A 17,909-nucleotide genomic window follows, 5' to 3' on the forward strand; every position below is an offset into this window, starting at 1 on the left:
TCATGGTACATATTTTGCAGCTGATGATGTTTTATTATTTTCGGAAATCCTACATTTCCTACAGGACCAGTGAGGGGCACTTACCATGATATATGAACACAAAATACAATACAGTATCTATACAGCAATTCTATAGAGTATCTTTGAATAATGTCAGAAAAAACAAAGTTGTGGCTTGTTCAATAACCTGAAAAAGAGTCCAAATCCACAGTGAGACAAAATTGTTCCAAAAGATGACTGTGAAAGTGATGCAGAAACACTGAAATGTAATGGTTGGATCTTTACAGATTACCAAAAAATAACACCAAGCATACCCAAAGCATATTCCAACTCACATGACCTCCAATACACTTTCTTTGATAACATTTGCTTCTTTTATGTATTTTTTACGTCATCTGCACTCCAAATGAAAAGGTTAAACCTATACATTTTGGGGGGATTGAGGCAACATTGTGCTTGCAAATATCTTAATTTTTTAATGCCCTATATCAGTGGTTCTCAAACTGTGGTACGCGTACCGGCAGTGGTACGTGGCGTGCCGCCAAGTGGTATGCCAAATGACCCTGGAACTGTGTCGTGTGCGCTGAAAAATCGGGACAGGTTTTCATATTTTGTATTTTAATACGTGTCGAATATGCAGCCTACGTACTACGATACAGTGCGCGCTAATACTTCAGTGGACACAAGAGATACTCTGTAATTCTATACCACTCTATAGGAATGCATGCTACGGATGCAAATGACCAATTGTATTTAAAAAAAGCTACTGTATCTCCAGCAAATAGGGAGAAAGGAGAATGTGCGTGATTTTGGAACAATGCTAACGTTGTAAACACAGGAATGCATAGAAATACATCCCACGAACGCAGGTAACCTTGTGAGCACACGAAAGCGTGATAACAGAAAAATATTTAAGAACTGTTCTAATTTGAGAAAAATACACCGAGCGTCTCTGTGTTTCGCTCCCATGTGCATGAAATAAAAACTTGCGGATTGCTAAAGCAGGTAAGCTACACTATTTTTGTAGAACCTTATTTACCGTTGGCAAAAGAGCTGACACGTATTATGTGTAGAGAAAAAGCTGCTAAACAGCTCAACCTGCTGCCCCCCTCCCCCTGAAAGACACAGTCATTCATAGAATTATTGAAATGAAGGATTATATCAAAAGTACACTGATAGAGCGCGTTAAGATGAGCAGATGTTTTTCACTGCAATTAGATGAGTCTGTAGTCGATTTGGCCAATTTGCTCGTTTACGTTAGATACGAGTTTGAGGGCATGTCCCATGAAGACTTTCTGTTCTGTAAACCGCTACCAACAGGAACTACAGGAGAGCACATATTTCAGCTTCTGAATGAATTTATCGAAGAGAATGGCCTCGACTAGATAAAATGCGTCGGAGTTTGTACAGACGGTGCTAGAGCAATGACAAACCGACATAACGGTGTAGTTGCACGAATTAGATTGGTTGCTCCAGAAATTAATGTACGCATTACAACATCCACCGCGAGACCTTTGCCGTCAAGAAAATGCCTGACGATTTAATATCTGTTAGACTCCGTTGTGAACTGTATCAAGGCTCGAAAAATTAATTCACATCTGCTTTGCTCAACTAAACAGGCTCACATTTAGTTGAGGCTCACGTTTAAACAGGCTCACCCCTCTCACTGAAATGGTGCTTTTTTATTAGTTGTTGTTAATGTTTTTTTTCTGTAAAACACTTTGAGAAGCCACCACTCATGTATGTGTGAGTGTGTGCATGCGCACTCATGTTGGTCATTGAGAATTTCTGGGGTTCCTATGAGATGATGACTTGTAGGTGGTACTTGGATGCTTTGGTTGGATTAGGGGTGGTACTTGGTCCAAAAAGTTTGAGAACCACTGCCCTATACGAAAGAGCAATAAACACACATATATTTTCTTTAAAGCCATTTGCAGCTCATTCATAATTTATCAATGAGTTTAATCTCCAAGATCCAGCTATTGTAAATACAGGTTATTAATGCAGTATATATATACAATATACAAAAGACATAAACTCTGCACAAGGCTTTTGATGCTGTAAATCAGAACTAAATATCTAATAAATCCCTAGTTAGGTCCTTTATCAACAAATCTCTAAGAGATTGCTTACCTATACAGGAGTCCCGATACTCCTCGAATCCCGCGCTGCAAACACACCGCCCAATGGGTACCAGCCACTCGCCCTCAGCACTGCAGTACATTTTAGGAGTGTCCCGCTCCTCTGCATGCTCCACACACTGCCCCCGCACCTCAACCAGCGAAGAGGAGTCTGCGCCCGTCACCACTTCGGTGAAAATGGCCAGGTTGCGTGCCATGGCCTGGCACTTTTTATAGTAGACCCTGACTGACACGATGGCAATGCAGGCCCCGATGTCCTGGAATGCAAGGTAGAAGCCCCTCTTGATCAGAGGTCCCACCCCACGGACCTCAGTATTGAGCTTCAGCCGTCTCACCCCCAGGTCCACTCCGGTGAAGCTCTCGTCTGCTGCAATGGTGTCAATCTTGACAAACTGGCTCTCCCAGATGTTGGTGCCCACATCCCGGTCTGTCTCATAGTAGTAGAGGTTGAAGGTCTCTTTGCAGGTGCCCAGCACCCCGGGCATGCTGTTGCAGTCACGCAGGGTGAACTTGATCTCGATGTAGATGCGGTGGGCGCCATCGCGCTGGATCCAATTGGTCCGCAGCCAGTTGTTCTGGTTGGGGCTCATGACATTGCAGACCTGGTACGTATGGATGGGGCTGAAGTATTCGTCCATTTCATTGATGGCATCCCACTAAGGTTATGGAGAAAAAAAATAACAGCAATGTCACTGTAATTGTTGAATGATTGTTTATGGATTTTGCTGCTTTTTTCAAGGAGGTCTTAAAAAATCTCATCACATTTTTAAACCAGAGCAAAACAAAAAAATTACTATGAAAGCTTTTATATAAAAGAAACCGATACACAAATTAATACATGACAGTATACAAATATACCATTTGTCCACAGCTGTTATAGCTGTGTATAATAAATCAATCCATTTGAGATTAACATTCCACTTATATTGTGCTTTTAATTTTAAAGAGAATCCTGACTTAAAATGTGATATCTTCAAGCCATTCAGCAAAAGGTGCATGAGGAGATGATATGTTCTGTATTATACCACATGATTATATTGCATCTATTAAGCCTAACACATAGCTGATATAGTTATTCCAAAGCACTCAAGCCTTTATGGTAGACGTTCACAAAGTAGGAGTTGAGGCAGTGTGAGATTCAGTAGAAATATTTCCCTGTAACAATCAAATCTGGAGCTGCTTTTACTTGAAAATAAGGAGAACAGCGGGCGTGAAACTGAGGCCTGATTCATGACTCAGAGTTCCCGAGTACTTCTGGCCATCAGAGTTCCCAAGGCTTTATTCATAATTGGGCTATTCGTGGTGCTCAGAATAAACTCCATTTCAGGCTTTCTCTGTATACTCTACTTCAGCCTCCTCTAGGTTAACTGGCTCAGAAATTGAGTCAGTCCTTTGCAAGAAAAATCCCGGTGGGCTACCAGGAAGCTGCACAAGCAAAAACATTCATTCAGAATGCAAGTTGAGTTCTAAGATCCTAGGAGTCACTAGTTCAAACGTGAGTCATGCCTCAAGCTAGCTCTGTCTGGGACTCCCTGAAGCAGAAGTGGCTGGGCACCTAACAGGATAACAAGCATTTGGACAGGGTTCACTCGACTGTCTGGCAAGCAGCAGCTCCTGGGACTTTGCAGGTACATGAAGTCTTACTTTGACATCAGTGAGAGACATACTATGCTTCCAGTTAATCCTTCTGTTAATGAACTTGTAAAGTGTCAAATGACAAATGGTTTTGCATCCAGGCACATTGGTGGCTGAGTCATTCTCTTCCAAGCAGTGGAATTTGCTCCTGCAGGGCTTTAGAGTCTTAAAACAGTGAGTCCATATTAGGTATATAAAGCACTACAAGAATAATTACTGATTCTAAATGTATATATACTCTATATTCTAAGAGGATTCTACGTTCTTTGTAGGATTAAGTAAATCCCTTCTTATCTGTAAAAATCTTTGGCATTCTTTAAGAAAACAAGGACTAAGTAAAGGTTCTGTATTCTGTATTTCTCTATCCCTGTATGTACCATGCACAGATACACCCTGCTTATCTGTATCTTCGAGCACTGCAGGCACATCTGTATATGAAAAACTGACACAAGTAGCAGTCAGACTTCCTACACTAGGAACACTAGCTATCACATCTATTTTTCCCCTTCTTTGAGCTTAGCAATATGCAGCACACACAGCTTATTATATTTCAAGGAGAACACATGGCACATTGCATGACTGGCCTGATTTGCATCCCCCCAGCTGAGGGCTGAGCCAAATACAAAAGGAAGAGCAGGTCCACATGCAAGTAGACAGGCATTGCAGAAAGATTTCTAAAGTAAAAGTTATAAATTTTAGCAGTGGGACACAATGAGAGCTCCTGTTATTGGTGAAGATCTAACACAGGCAGTTGCTAAGCAGTCTCAGCTAAAGGCAATTAACTCATGTACCTCACATTCTCTCTTCAATTAATAAAATAAAACCAAAAAATGAAAAAAAAAAAACTTGTTGGAGGAGAGATGCACTTTGAAAGACCTCACTCTGCCGTAGTCAGCGATCCCCCTGAGAGTGGGTCTCACCGGAGCAACCCAGCAGCCTGCCTTTCATCTCTGTGAGCTGGGAGTCAGACTGACACAGACTGCAGACTGATTAAAACACTACAAAAGGGAAATGGAAAGGCGAGGGAGAGAGAGAGTCAAGGCTAAACACAGCAAGCCTCAGAAGGATTTTTTTGGTGGGGTGGTACTTTATGACTTAATTAAATAGGAGAAAGCAGAAAAAAAGGCCCACTGGGTAATAGAGATGTCTCACTTTCCCTGGCAGCAAGAAAATAAATGCCAAAAATTGATGGTGGCAAAGCACAGGGAGGGTGATGATGAACTGACAGCTCCCCCTGCAGTGACACACCAGCGTACATAATCATTACAGTGCACCTGTTACACTGTCACCAAATTACCCTGCTTCTGTTGCTCCATATATCTTAAGCACCCTGTCTCTTTATCCTCAGAAACAGACTTTATGAATAGGCCTTCACACAGATTTATCACCTCGCTCCAGTCAACAGTTGTTGCATTCTCTGTTCGAGGGACTAAGTTAAGTGTTTAACCTTCCTCACTGTTCCATTAATTCCAAGCAGTGTGTCATCACAAGGCAACGAAATGATTGCTTTGGACAGGTACATTTTGATATAAATTTGAAAACAGTCTAAAAATGTCCTTATTAAGTTCTAATAAACCATCCTTTATGTTTTAAAAAGGAAAAGAGAAAATGCATTTTTCAGATGTTTTCACTTATTTTAAGTACTGTATAATAGTAAAGTGCTGAAATCTGAAATAGGAGTCTGCTGCCTATTTTATAGGTGGCATTTTTAGATTTTATTTGGGGTAAGGGCATTTACTCAATTCTTACAGCTACTGTACTGTAGTAAAATTGCACAATGTTAGTCCTTATGTACTTCAGGATCCACACCTGGACTCATAATGCCGACTAGTTTCATTTATATGATTGGGGACAAGATATTGAGTATCTTATTATTCTGTTAGTATTAGAACATTTGCGTAGAATTAATCTTTATTTTTAGATTTTATTTTTTCTGTTTCCAAAGAATGCCATTTAACTGACCTCTTAAACTAAATATTGTTAAAACTATGTACAGGTATTTATTCTAAGCACATAAAGGTAACATTTTTATTAATCTATCAACTTATATGTATCATATTTTATTTTAAAACATTATTTTGTGTAGAAAACATAAAATCATAGTGTAAGAGACTGGAATGGTGATTATTTAAACCTCAATCTGTTTTTTTGGTGACATGGCACATATCCAAATTATTTGACTCATTGATGTTCTAAAGTGTTTTGTAAGAAGATCACACATTTTATTTAAAAAAGTCTCATAACAATTAATTAACATAATTAACCTAACTAGTGAATAGTCCTGTTGAATGTACGTTACACTGAAAAAACAATTATATTAATAATAATAATTAAGAATTTCTACCTTTCTGGACACTCCACTCAAAGTGCCTTACAGGTAATGGGGATCCCCTCCACCTCCTACAATGTGCAGCCCCAACTGGATGATGAGACGGCAGCCAAAGTGCGCTAGAACGCTCACCGCACATCAGTTATCAGTGGGGAGAACAGAGTAATGAAGCTAGTTCATAGGTGGGGATTATTGGGAGGCCATGCTTGGTAAGGGCCAATGGGAAATTTGGTCAGGACACCGAAGTTACACCCTTACTCTTTTCAAGAAACACCCTGGGATTTTTAATGACCACAGAGAGTCAGGACCTTGGTTTTACATCTCACCACGTTTTACAGTATAGTATCCCTGTCACTATACTGGGGTATTAGGACCCACATAAACCGCAGTGTGAGTGCCCCCTGCTGGCCCCTCTAACACCTCTTCCAGCAGCAACCTTAGTTTTTCCCAGGAGGTCTCCTATCCAGGTACTGACCAGGCTCACACCTGCTTAGGTTCAGTGGGATGCCAGTTGGGAGTTGCAGAGTGATATGGCTGCTGGCTTTGGCATATTCACATGTTCTTCTTTTTAATTGTGTTGTTTCTTATGCAGCTGATAAACTCAGAGATGTATCAAAATCTTTGACAACAGGAGTGCTAAAGTATTTCTACCCCTGGTCAAACTGACACATCCTGCAGTGTTTGTTTTGGTGAAAGAAATACTGTACATACAGTAAGTACCTAGAGGCTTCAGGACTGAGGTCTGAGATTCGGCCTAAATTCACTACCTTCTATCAGATCTCTTTTGTTCCAGTTACTGTAGGCAACGTCTTGATCGATCCTATAGTCAATTCATGTTGTAAATCTTTTTGTACCTTGTTTTGTTTATTGCATTTGCAACAGATTTATTTTTGTTCATACCAATACATTAAGTATTCTTGCAATGTGAGTTATTTATTGTTTATTGGTTGTTTTTTAATGTAGGTCGTCTTGCAAGCTATTCCTGCTGGTATATCTGAGTATATTGGAACACCATGCATATTTGTTAGGGAGAAACTAAGCCATCTCTTCCAGCTGTGTGGTGCTGCTGTTGGTTACAGAAGGTGGAATTGTGGATCAGAGTGTATGCCTATTGGTCCTCACTTTGAGGGCATGCCCAGCATATTCAGATAACCACATTTAAGGAAAAGAGACACTGCCCTAAAAAGGTGATTCAGTTTCTACAAGTCTAGAACGTTTCCGTCAGATTCTATGATGTTCAGCAAAATAATTGTACATTATGTAGTTACACTACATGAAATGTGTATAGTGTTGCTTAGAGAGACCCAAATCAATTAACACTGTACAGTATTTATTAAGAAACACAACTGAAAAGACAAAGGTCTTTAGTGTATAATGTGTTCAGGGAAACTGTGCTGGTGACAGTCTAAATGGTTTTAAGGTTGCAAAGTAGCCACGTTAAAGTGCTTCTCTGGATATATGGTAGGGAAGCAGCTCATCCCATTTTCTTTACTGTTAAGCTTCTCTCTGAATGGGTGTTAAAAGGATCAAAAGATCGTTAAGACTTTTCTCCAGTCTCCAAACACCTAAGCCAGGTGATTACAATACAAAAAAGATTAGGAAGGCAACCTCAAAGCCATGGAGAGCATTCTGTGGCAAACTGTGTACAACATCCAAAGTATTATTACCTTTGAAACAAGTTACATCTGGGCCTTAAAAATGTTATTTTTACATGTCAACTCTTAATTCTAGAAACATACACAGTACATGCCTCAATCAAAGTGACACAGTGCAGCACAGGTATTCTTGAATAGCAACTGTACAAGATGCTCAAATGTCTTGGAACAGAGTTTTCAGCACAGCAGCAAAAGGATTTGAACATCACTCTGTCAAAATAATACTCAAACACTGTAAGCATAATGAAGTTAAGAAAGTGAAATATTAGAAACAGAATGAAGCATGGAGATATAAGGTGGTTCTTAATTAATAAAAAACTGTGGGAAACCATGATAAATCAAACTGAATAAATACAGGGGAAAAGGTTGCAAAAGTCAAACTGGCAGGGCTGAGGGGATAAAAATGCTGAAATGCTCCTGAGCCAGATGAATACATTTATCTGATGACTATATCCTGCCACAGAAGCAGTCAATCTATTATAATGGGTGGCATATGTAATTTTTTTTCTGCTCAATGCTATCTCCATCTTCAGTACCTTACCTATATAATCTATGTCTGTAGCTGATGAGAGAAACAGCAAGGTGACAACAGCTTATTTTCTTCATTTTCTGTTTTTACTCAATACATCTAGCTCAAGCCAAATAAATAATCACCCTGTGAGCTGGCAGGTAGATGGTGTTCTTTTCTCATGGCTCAGTGTATATAAAGGAAGAAGCAGGAGTGTTTGTTTTAATTAGCCATGGTTAGGGACAAAAAAAAATCTCTTTGAAAAATGTTGTTTTAAAAGTGTGAATCTTAACAGCTTTTTAACTGGTAGAGGAAGTTGCTCAGAGCAGAGGCTGAGCCCTAAGGTCCAGACAGTGTTAGTTTAAGCTTGGGCAATGATGTTAGCTGACAGAGACCAGGATTCTCTCAATAACAACAGGCAAGTCTTCCCTCAGCTTTGGTATAACAGCACCTCGAACCTTTTGAGCACCTACAAGGTCATGGTGATGTAATTTAGAGATGTTTACCCCTCCTCCAATTGGAAGTGATAGAAGCTGTCTTTGAAGCCCGGACCTCACAAGACTCCTAAACTCCACCTCTTAAATCCTCCTAACCCTATTTTTACCCCTCTGTTTTTGCACTAAACTCAAAATACACTGCCATTGCTGAATTTTGCACACAGCTGCTATCTAAACACTGGTTAAAATTACAGTATAGCTGCTACCCTGTTCCTGTCTCCAAGAATTGTGATGTCTTTTGTAATTTTCTATGTTCATGTTACAGTACGTCATCTGTTGTTTTTTTTTGTCACTGAGGAAACCATGAAAGTAAGCTTTTCATTATACTGAAGTACATATGACAATAAACCTGAAATTGAACTTAGTATGTACAGTACAGTGGAGCACACAGCATGTCAAATGGCAAAAAGCTCTGACAGCCGAATATACCAGAGGAATGTATTCCAACGTCTTCGTGCCCCATGCCCTGTGCCCCTTTTAATTTTATTCTTAATAATTATAATTGTGGTGGTGATGTTTTCTATAAATACTATGCCAATAAAACTTTTTTATACTTATCATCATACTAATACAAGTATGAATAATATTAACACATTTACACAAAGTTTCACTACAGCAACCCAGCAGAGATCCAGCCAACATATCCTGTATAGGAAACTGTTTGTTTTCCCCCCTCCTACCTGCCAACCCCTCAAGTAAAGCCCTTGCTGTGGATCTGTGAATCTTTCACACAGTGTACCGGGCAGAGAGCCTCAGAATTCATTTGCCACATGCTGCCTGTGTAAAGTTCATCTTCCACCTGCCTGCTGCTTTCTGGTTCAACAAGGCCTCGTTTCTCTCAGCAAATATCAGGGACAAAGCTGTCACATGAAACAGATTACATCACAACAGGATGCCCAGAAACGTGGTAAAGAGGTGCCTAACTGCAAAGAGCGAAAAGATGGCATTACAGTATACCTGCTCCTCTCCTGCAGTAAAACACTACAGTACCTAATGGTCAGAAATCAGAGTGCAGAAAACATTTCCTTAAGATGCCATTTGCGATTTATTGCATATATTTAATTTGATCTGAAAAGATAAGATCACTTTATTGGCGATATACACTTTCTTGTATTGTCTTTTCACATACCCCTGCTTGCTCTCCATGAGACACATAGACAGAGATGGAAGCAGTGTCAGAGCGCAGGGTCAGCCATTTATATGGCGCCCTGGATCAGTTGGGATTAAGGGCCTTGGTCAGGGGCCCAATAGAGTACGATTCCTCTGCCGGCTGCAAGATACAAAACGGAAACCTTCCAATCACAGGCCAAGATCCTTAGGAACCGAACCACCACACCGCCAAGTCTTAAAAATACATCACTCTTCTCTCTAACTGCATCACCTACTGGAGCCCCACATACCCATTTCAAAATTACCTCCTAGCAAGTAAGAGCAGATAATTTAATGCTTCTTTGTTAGTTGGAGGCTCCTAAGAAACAAATAAAAATAATTAATATAAGAGAATACACCCATTCATACACCCCAAGTACAAAAAAGTGAGGAAATTAATCTCACAGACCAAGCCCCAGAATTTTATTTCCTAAACATAGTGTACCACATGTACTGTACAACAGAGTTAAAGTGGGCTTTACATTCCTGACAGATAAGAGAAATATTACTGTGTTTACAGTCTGTGTATAACAACAGTATGTACAGTAACTTTCATGAAGTACTGTATGTTGAACTGCTGTCCAGTTCCCTATGTTTATTACGAACTGAGATCTTGTATGCAGTAGCTGCCACATTCTATCAGATATCTTCATTCTCTCATGATTTAGAGAATTAGTCTCTTAGAGAATTTAGAGAATGTTTCTTTTAGTGCAAAACAGAAACTAGAAGCCTGTTGTTTGGCATGATTTCTTAAGGACAAAACAGAGTTCTATTCTAGTTATATATAGAAATGCCTTACTTGCAAATTAAAACAAAAACAGATAGGCTGCTGGTTCACCAAATAGTTAGGCTGTTCAAGAATTTTGAAGGTATAATAATGAAATAAATATATTCTTCTTATTCTAGCTGCCTCCCAAATTCTATAGTATTTAGACTTTCTTAATAAAGTTGTGTTTACAGTAATGAAAGCCATCTAGAACACATACTGTGTAAAAATGAAAGCTTCATATTAGTACTTCCCTCAGAAGAATCACAACTAAGTGTTCCCCTTGTTACAAGAACCTATTTCTGTAACGAACAGTTCTTTCCGGACCCTATGCGGACGACACAATCCGACGAAGTGGGGGAACACTGGGGAAACGTCATGCAGGAAAACGGGGCTGAAGACAGGGGGGCGTGTCCAAGGTGCGCTGGTGCACGGGGGAGGTGTGGCCGAGGCGAACAATCCAAGAGTAATCCTTATGGAAAATCCAAAACACACGAGTAAGTCCAAAACCAGGAGATCCATCAGAACAAGAATTAAAAACCACGAAGACCGGGTCGGAACCGGCGGACAGGGACAAGGAACAGGGGTTAAAACCTTAACGGGACCAGGCGCTTCCTGGTCCCGGACTCGCACGATATGGAAATCAGATGCAGAGCCCGGAAGAGCGTCAGCGCCTGGCTTTTAAGGTGGGCAGGGAATGGGAAACAGGTGCAGAGAATGAAGTCTTTAGTGAAAGGGCTGGAGCACCCTTAAGGAGGGGGGACTATAGTCGTGACAATTTCATTTCTAAACAGACCTGCTACTGTACTGTACCTTCTCAAAACTCCCATGAAAATAGTTTGAGAAGCCTTCAACACAAGCATGGTGGTGACATTGCGAGATTGCTCCTCTTATATTCTTTATAACCCGAGTACTGATTACAACACCTTTGTGTTTCTTGAGCGCTGCCCTGACTACCGATGTGTTTAAAATTAAGAGAGTTTCTTTTCTCCGCAAAGGAATATATGCTGCATTGCAAGTTAAAAGATTAACCAGGGGGATTAGACTGCTCGTTTCAGATTCAACACACAGCGAGTCTGAATGGTCTTAGTGAACCCAATCAAAAAGTTTGCTTGCCTGTACAGCCCACATATAGAAATTGGGAGACCAGATCATCGATCTATTCTCCCCTGGAGGCACAGTAATAAAGGTATAATGTTAACCATATACAATTGAGGCACAAAGGAGGTCAAACAGTCAAAAGAACAAATGTAGGATAGCAAGAGGGTCAGTATAATTCACTGTTGATATAATCTTTGTCTTGATACCATTAATTTTATATCCCGAGATACTATCAAATTCATTAAGAGCTGAGAGGACATTGATTGAGCAGAATTAGTTATCATTACTATGATACAGTACCATCAGCTCAGAACATTACTTATTATGATTTTTGCACCCTATACTGGAAAGGGGATATCCTTGAGAGCACCTCTGCTCAACCTGAATGGCTGTGATGATGACATTAGTTAAGGCTGAAACTTTAGGTAATGTTACATTAGCTTAACCCATTTGATAAAATGGGTTAAACTAGCTAATTTAAAACAAATACTTTAAGTATTTTAAATATACTGTGTACAGTATTCCCATTCCAAACGATCAAATGCTTATTCTGCACCCATTTAATTGAGTAGTACATCATATTAAAAAGTCAAAATGTGTTTTGAAAGCAGTTATACCCATGATAAAGCCTATTTGATCGTGATCAATAATGCATATTAAGAAAGAGTTTCCAGTAACATTTAGTTGGAATTTTTAAGATTCGCAATAGACATCCTAAGCCAGTATTAGCTATTTATATTTAGGTCAGTTTCCAAAAGGTAATGTGAATTCTAGGATGTAGAGCACTTCATCAAGCACTTGGAGGAGGAAATACTGAGGTGTCGTCACATACTGTATCATAATCCTTCCAGTTGAGGAGATTTTGGTTTAAATTAGGTGAGAAAATGAAACAAAAATAATACATTCCATCCCAAAACAAATGTGAGACAGGGACAAATCTGAAGCTATTCTGTTTAATGAAAAATCTACCATCTGCTTCCAGACTTTAATCTAAGCAAATATTCCGGAGTAGTAAGATACCGTTCTCACACAGGGGGTTATTAACATGGGAGATTTGAGCAATTTTAGGGTTCAAAGCAAAAGTTAACTTTTGACGAATTAATGAAATTAATGAAAATTAATTTGTTCCATTTCCCCAGAACTGTATTTAATAATATGATATCTGACTCCACTGGTGCATATGGTTTATAAGTGCTTAAGCACAAATGTTAATAGTGAAAAATTCAGTCATAAACCTCTCTACCATTATACTCATGTTGGGTATTCAGAATTCAATACATTATTCTGTGACAATTAATAGTGAATAACTTCCTCCTCAAACTCCGTTACCATTCCACAAAGCTCCAACTGAGCTGGCTTCAGAAGCAAATGTTTTCTGGCTAATTCTTCAAGCTACTCTTACTAACTGCTTATCAAGGAATTACAATTGCCACGTTTTAATCATTGCAAACCTTTGCTCATAAGGTAAGGGTGTTTCATCAGATCCGAACCTAGTCTACAATACTTCACTAACGCTCACCATGTTCCACAATTGAGGATTCTGTTTCCGTGCTCTGGGGCTTTCCTTTTCTTCCCCTGCCATGCACTCATTCACTTCTCTGGAGCCATTTGTTCTAAACCTCTTCATTCCTTGGTCAATTTGAAAATGCTGCTAAAGCTTCTATCAAATGACCCATGAAGCCTCGGATCTTCTTGCCTGCAAATTCACTACCGCTTGCCGTACCTTTTTCCCTCACCTTCATTCCTGTTTCTCAGACCTGCCTTTTAGCTCTCAAGAAACAATCATGTACAGTACCACCTCAAAAGAAGCAAGACAAATTTGTCAGGTCAAGGCATTTATATTCACTAGTTCAAACTCGATTCCATTATTTGAGTTTTCAAGTTTCTTTATTCTTACTACTCCCTACGTTCATCCCAGTCAGCCATGTTGTCCAACCCCCTTGTGTATCCACGAACCAGCAAGTTGTTACTGTTACTGAACACTGGGGCTGCAGTATGCTAACTAAAGCCAGCTTCAGTGTTGATCACATTTGGCCTCTTTTTTAGGATCAGAGCGGTATCTTCTGCAACCAATCACAAAATACCCACCATCTACAACATCAAGCTCTAAGCAGGTGGTCTACCAAAGCTTAACTCACATATGGTATATTTGAATCAAGCCAGCCAAAGTGTGTGAATATCAAACCCTGTCACTAAGAATCCTGCATTATTTTTATGGGGCTCATTTTGGGGGTTCCTTTATCCTAATCCTTACAGTTAGAAAGCTTTTCTTTCAGCTTGGTGAGTTACATCAAAACTCTAATACATGTCATATCCAGAATCTAACCAAACTGCAGAAATAAGAGTAGGAGGAGAATTGAATTGAGTATGGGGAGATGTACTGTACATGCCTAACCTGCTCAAAATTCAAAGCCCCAGTGACTGCCGTAATTCAGGATATGTTTAACGCTTACTCAGTCTCTACCAAAAGCAGGAGTATTTATGACAGTAATGGGCTGGTTTCTAGGGTTTGAATATGCCAGGTGTACAGTATGTGGAAGATTTTATAGCGTGGCTGGGTAAATATGTGTAGCAACATAAAGGCTCTTGAATGTGGTTGCATTTAGGTAATTGAACTGTATGGTACATCCAACAAGGCAAGAAAACAGATAAAGATTAACAAGAGAAAGGTTTCTGTACCGTATGTACAAGGTGACACAGTTTTTGAAAAACCTAATGATTAATGAGTTGGCAATAGCCGAATGGCTTACATACTGTATGTATCATACTGTATCTAGAAAAGTAGCTTGATTTCAACAATCCCTTGTTTTACAAGTGTGCATAACTAAATCTGGAGACACCTGTGTGCTTTGACTCAATCTGGAGTATAAGTAGATAAAGATAAACTATGACAGAATTCTGTGGTGTGCCCTGAATCTCTCTCATCCTAGCGTTAATCCCACATCAGCAGGGTCTGCTTGTCGGCACCATTTGGCAGTTTGAACCAAATCTTTGAGCTGACATTGCCATTAAATGCGACCGAGAATACTCCAGCCTGCTGTCAGAGTGGGGGAGGAGAACAAAGTAATGTAGCCAAATCATTGAGGGGGATTATTAGGAGGCATGGGAAATTTAGCCAGGATGCCAAGGTTACACCCCTACTCTTTTCGAGAAACACCCTGGGATTTTTAATGACCACAGAGAGTCAGGAACTTGGTTTTATGCCTCATCTGAAAGACAGTGCTTGTTTACAGTATAATGTCCCCGTCACTATACTGTATACCCACATGGGCCACAGGGTGAGCGCCCCCTGCTGGCCTCACTAACACCTCTTCCAGCAGCAACCTTAGCTTTTCCCAGGAGGTCTCCCATCCAGGTACTGACCAGGCTCACACCCGCTTAGCTTCAGTGGGTTGCCAATTGTAAGTTGCTGGGTGACATGGCTGTTTTGATAGATAAATGATTCTACACCGACACTGCCAGCTGCAACAGGTGTACCAATGTTTGTTATCTTTGAATAACATTTTTCAAGTGTAGATGCCACCCAGCTACAGTTTTGTGAAATCCATTAGTTATGAAGAACTATGGACTGATGAAAGGAATTGGATTCAGTTGGACATGGTAAAAACTATATTTGCATTTCACCTCCTACAACGACACATCAAGTCTGCAAGATTTTTAAAGGCATAATCTGCTCAACAGCTTGTGGCAGCAACAATAATAGGACAGAATTAGTAAAGAAGAAGTGAGAAAATGACATTTTCAGGAAGATTTTCAGCATTATTGTTAATAATAATAATCCTATATATTTTATGATATGTATCTACATCCAGGGAGAAGTACAGGATTGTTTAATTGTTAAGTTACAACACCACATGTATATTACATATTATTTCATATAGGAAAAAAATATAATAGAACAGACAAGAATGTGCAATTAATAAATAATACAAAATAAGTACATGTATATGAAATACAGTACCTTGTGTTGAAATCCTTAACTGTCTCTTTCAATCCTTTATTTGACTTACAGTACAAAAACAGTCAGACTTTGGTGAGGAGAATTTGTGATGTACAGTAATTATAGAGTGTTTTGCATAGTGTATTCTATGATTTAATATATGCTTTTTGTAACCTTGAGTGAGACTGCATGTCTGTGGATCATGTTACTATTGGCTGGTTTCACAAGCTGTGGAGTCTCATGAGATCTAATTTGCATGTCAGCTGTAGCTAAGAGGCTACATGTAGGTTTAACAGTTTTTTTACTACATCAACGTCTCACCTCTTTTCAAGCTATGACCTCATGTTAAAATGTTTTTAGGTTAAAGTAGTAGAAAAAATACAGTCTATATGTACAGTATGTTGGTGGAGTCTGTGTCCCTGACTGGAAGGGAAGCCATTGATGTCCCTGTGATGTTTCAAGAAGGAGCAGAATAGCTGGTTCAATTTGGTAGAGACTAAAAATAAATTTTGAGAGCCAACCAAAAAAGAGGAAAAGAGGCAGGTTCACAGGACAGGTAACAGTTATTGTTTGCCTATACACTTCCTAAATGGTTTGAAGTTTTAGTGAGTTCTATCTATTATAAGGCGAAACCTCACATGACAGATACTGGAAAATACAGTTCTTTACAAAATGGGCATAATGATTTTGTTGTTGTTTTTCTTGTTTGTGTAAAGAAGTGTATACACATTCTCAGTAGTAGAAATAAATGGTCTTATTCATTTGAAAAAAAAGCATGTAAAACATGAAGCAGACAAGGACTATCTGACACATACTGTATACTGAAAAACTCTGCTTCTTTGCTTGTTAAATTAAAAAATAAACTGTTATTGTCCTCTTTCCATCCTCTTGCTTTTCTGATTCAAGAGTATCATAATAACATCTATACTGCAAATTGTATATTCAAATATAGATAAAAAATATACTGTAAAGTTCCTGTGTTATGCAAACCTTTTGACCACAGATACAGAGTCTGGTTTTGAGAACCTGGAAAGTTGTAAATTCTTAAAACTTTCATAAGCACTAATCTAGAACAATGCCTGTTTATTTACCTTGGTTGCAGATCCTTTCAATTATAACCAGGCCTGCTTTCATCTCAAATTTGAGCTCGTTTGCCCTTCACAAATTCCATTGGGTTTCAATTCTTCTCACTTCAGGGAAACCCAGCAGTTCTCACATTTGATTTTCAGCTTCCTCCAATGAGTCCTATAATGTTTCTACAGCATTTTACAGAATCTAGATTATCTTCTGTCAAAATACTGTATTAATAATCTTTTGTTAAGTCCCCAATTATATTTTAGTCAAAGTCCGTTCATTTTGGCCTTGATGTTGGTTGGTATTTTCTTGAATATTTGTGTTACTTTGTCTTAAGTTATTGGGTGCTTTGAAAAATTGCAATGCTGTTTATTCATCTCTTAATAAATAAATAGTGAATGTTGTGAGGCGATCTTTCAATTCCAGCACGAGAGGGCAGTTATAGTTGTAGGTTTTACTTTTTAGCACAGCTCTTAATGACTAAGTTGAATTCATATTTAGCTTTAATTTAACAACTCTTTCCAGTATTAAAAGTGCTGCTGACATGGTAATTTCATCCTCAAGCTCTCGCACTGTTTATTAAATCTTGGTAACAAAATTAATAAATTGACATTATAGAAAAATTTCACAAATTTCAAAATAAGCACAAAATCATGAATTTTGTGAAAGAACTGTAAGTAACCATATTGTTGCAAACTCACATTCACGTTTCCAAAAGTTGCGATGTTCTGCAGCCCTTCCTGCTCACTAGCCACTGTAATGACTTATATAATGTGATGTACAAACGAATAAGTACAGGTTTTGCAGCAGACATTTCACCACAGAAATGCTCCAACATGATCTGCAGGCAGAGTTAACAAGTAAATTGTATTTGTCGGCAAAACCTGCTTGAAATCGAGAGCAATATTTATGTTGGATTGAAAGAGATGTACAGTACAGTATACAGAAGCCTGCTTCTTTACAATGTACAGTAACAAGGCTACATCACGTCACCGAAGTTTTGTGGTCTTGAGCTGAATTGCAGAATCATCTAATTTGTGAAGTAAATTGGAGGTTACTGTGTACAATTTATGTTTATTCAGGTTTGAAATGCACTAATCAAAGCTGATTCTTT

General features: G+C 39.0%; 1 protein-coding gene across 1 annotated transcript in view; it reads right to left on the bottom strand.

The window, feature by feature from the left end:
* Positions 1 to 17,909, bottom strand: part of epha8 (eph receptor A8) — a 245,472-nt gene that overhangs the window by 99,112 nt on the left and 128,451 nt on the right. Inside the window, exon 3 of the mRNA XM_006641857.3 lies at positions 2,134 to 2,797. Within this exon, the coding sequence (XP_006641920.2) occupies positions 2,134 to 2,797 (664 nt within the window). The remainder of the gene's footprint in view (positions 1 to 2,133; positions 2,798 to 17,909) is intronic.

The sequence above is a fragment of the Lepisosteus oculatus genome, chromosome 25 (assembly GCF_040954835.1).
Source record: "Lepisosteus oculatus isolate fLepOcu1 chromosome 25, fLepOcu1.hap2, whole genome shotgun sequence".
In the NCBI taxonomy this organism is placed as follows: domain Eukaryota; kingdom Metazoa; phylum Chordata; class Actinopteri; order Semionotiformes; family Lepisosteidae; genus Lepisosteus; species Lepisosteus oculatus.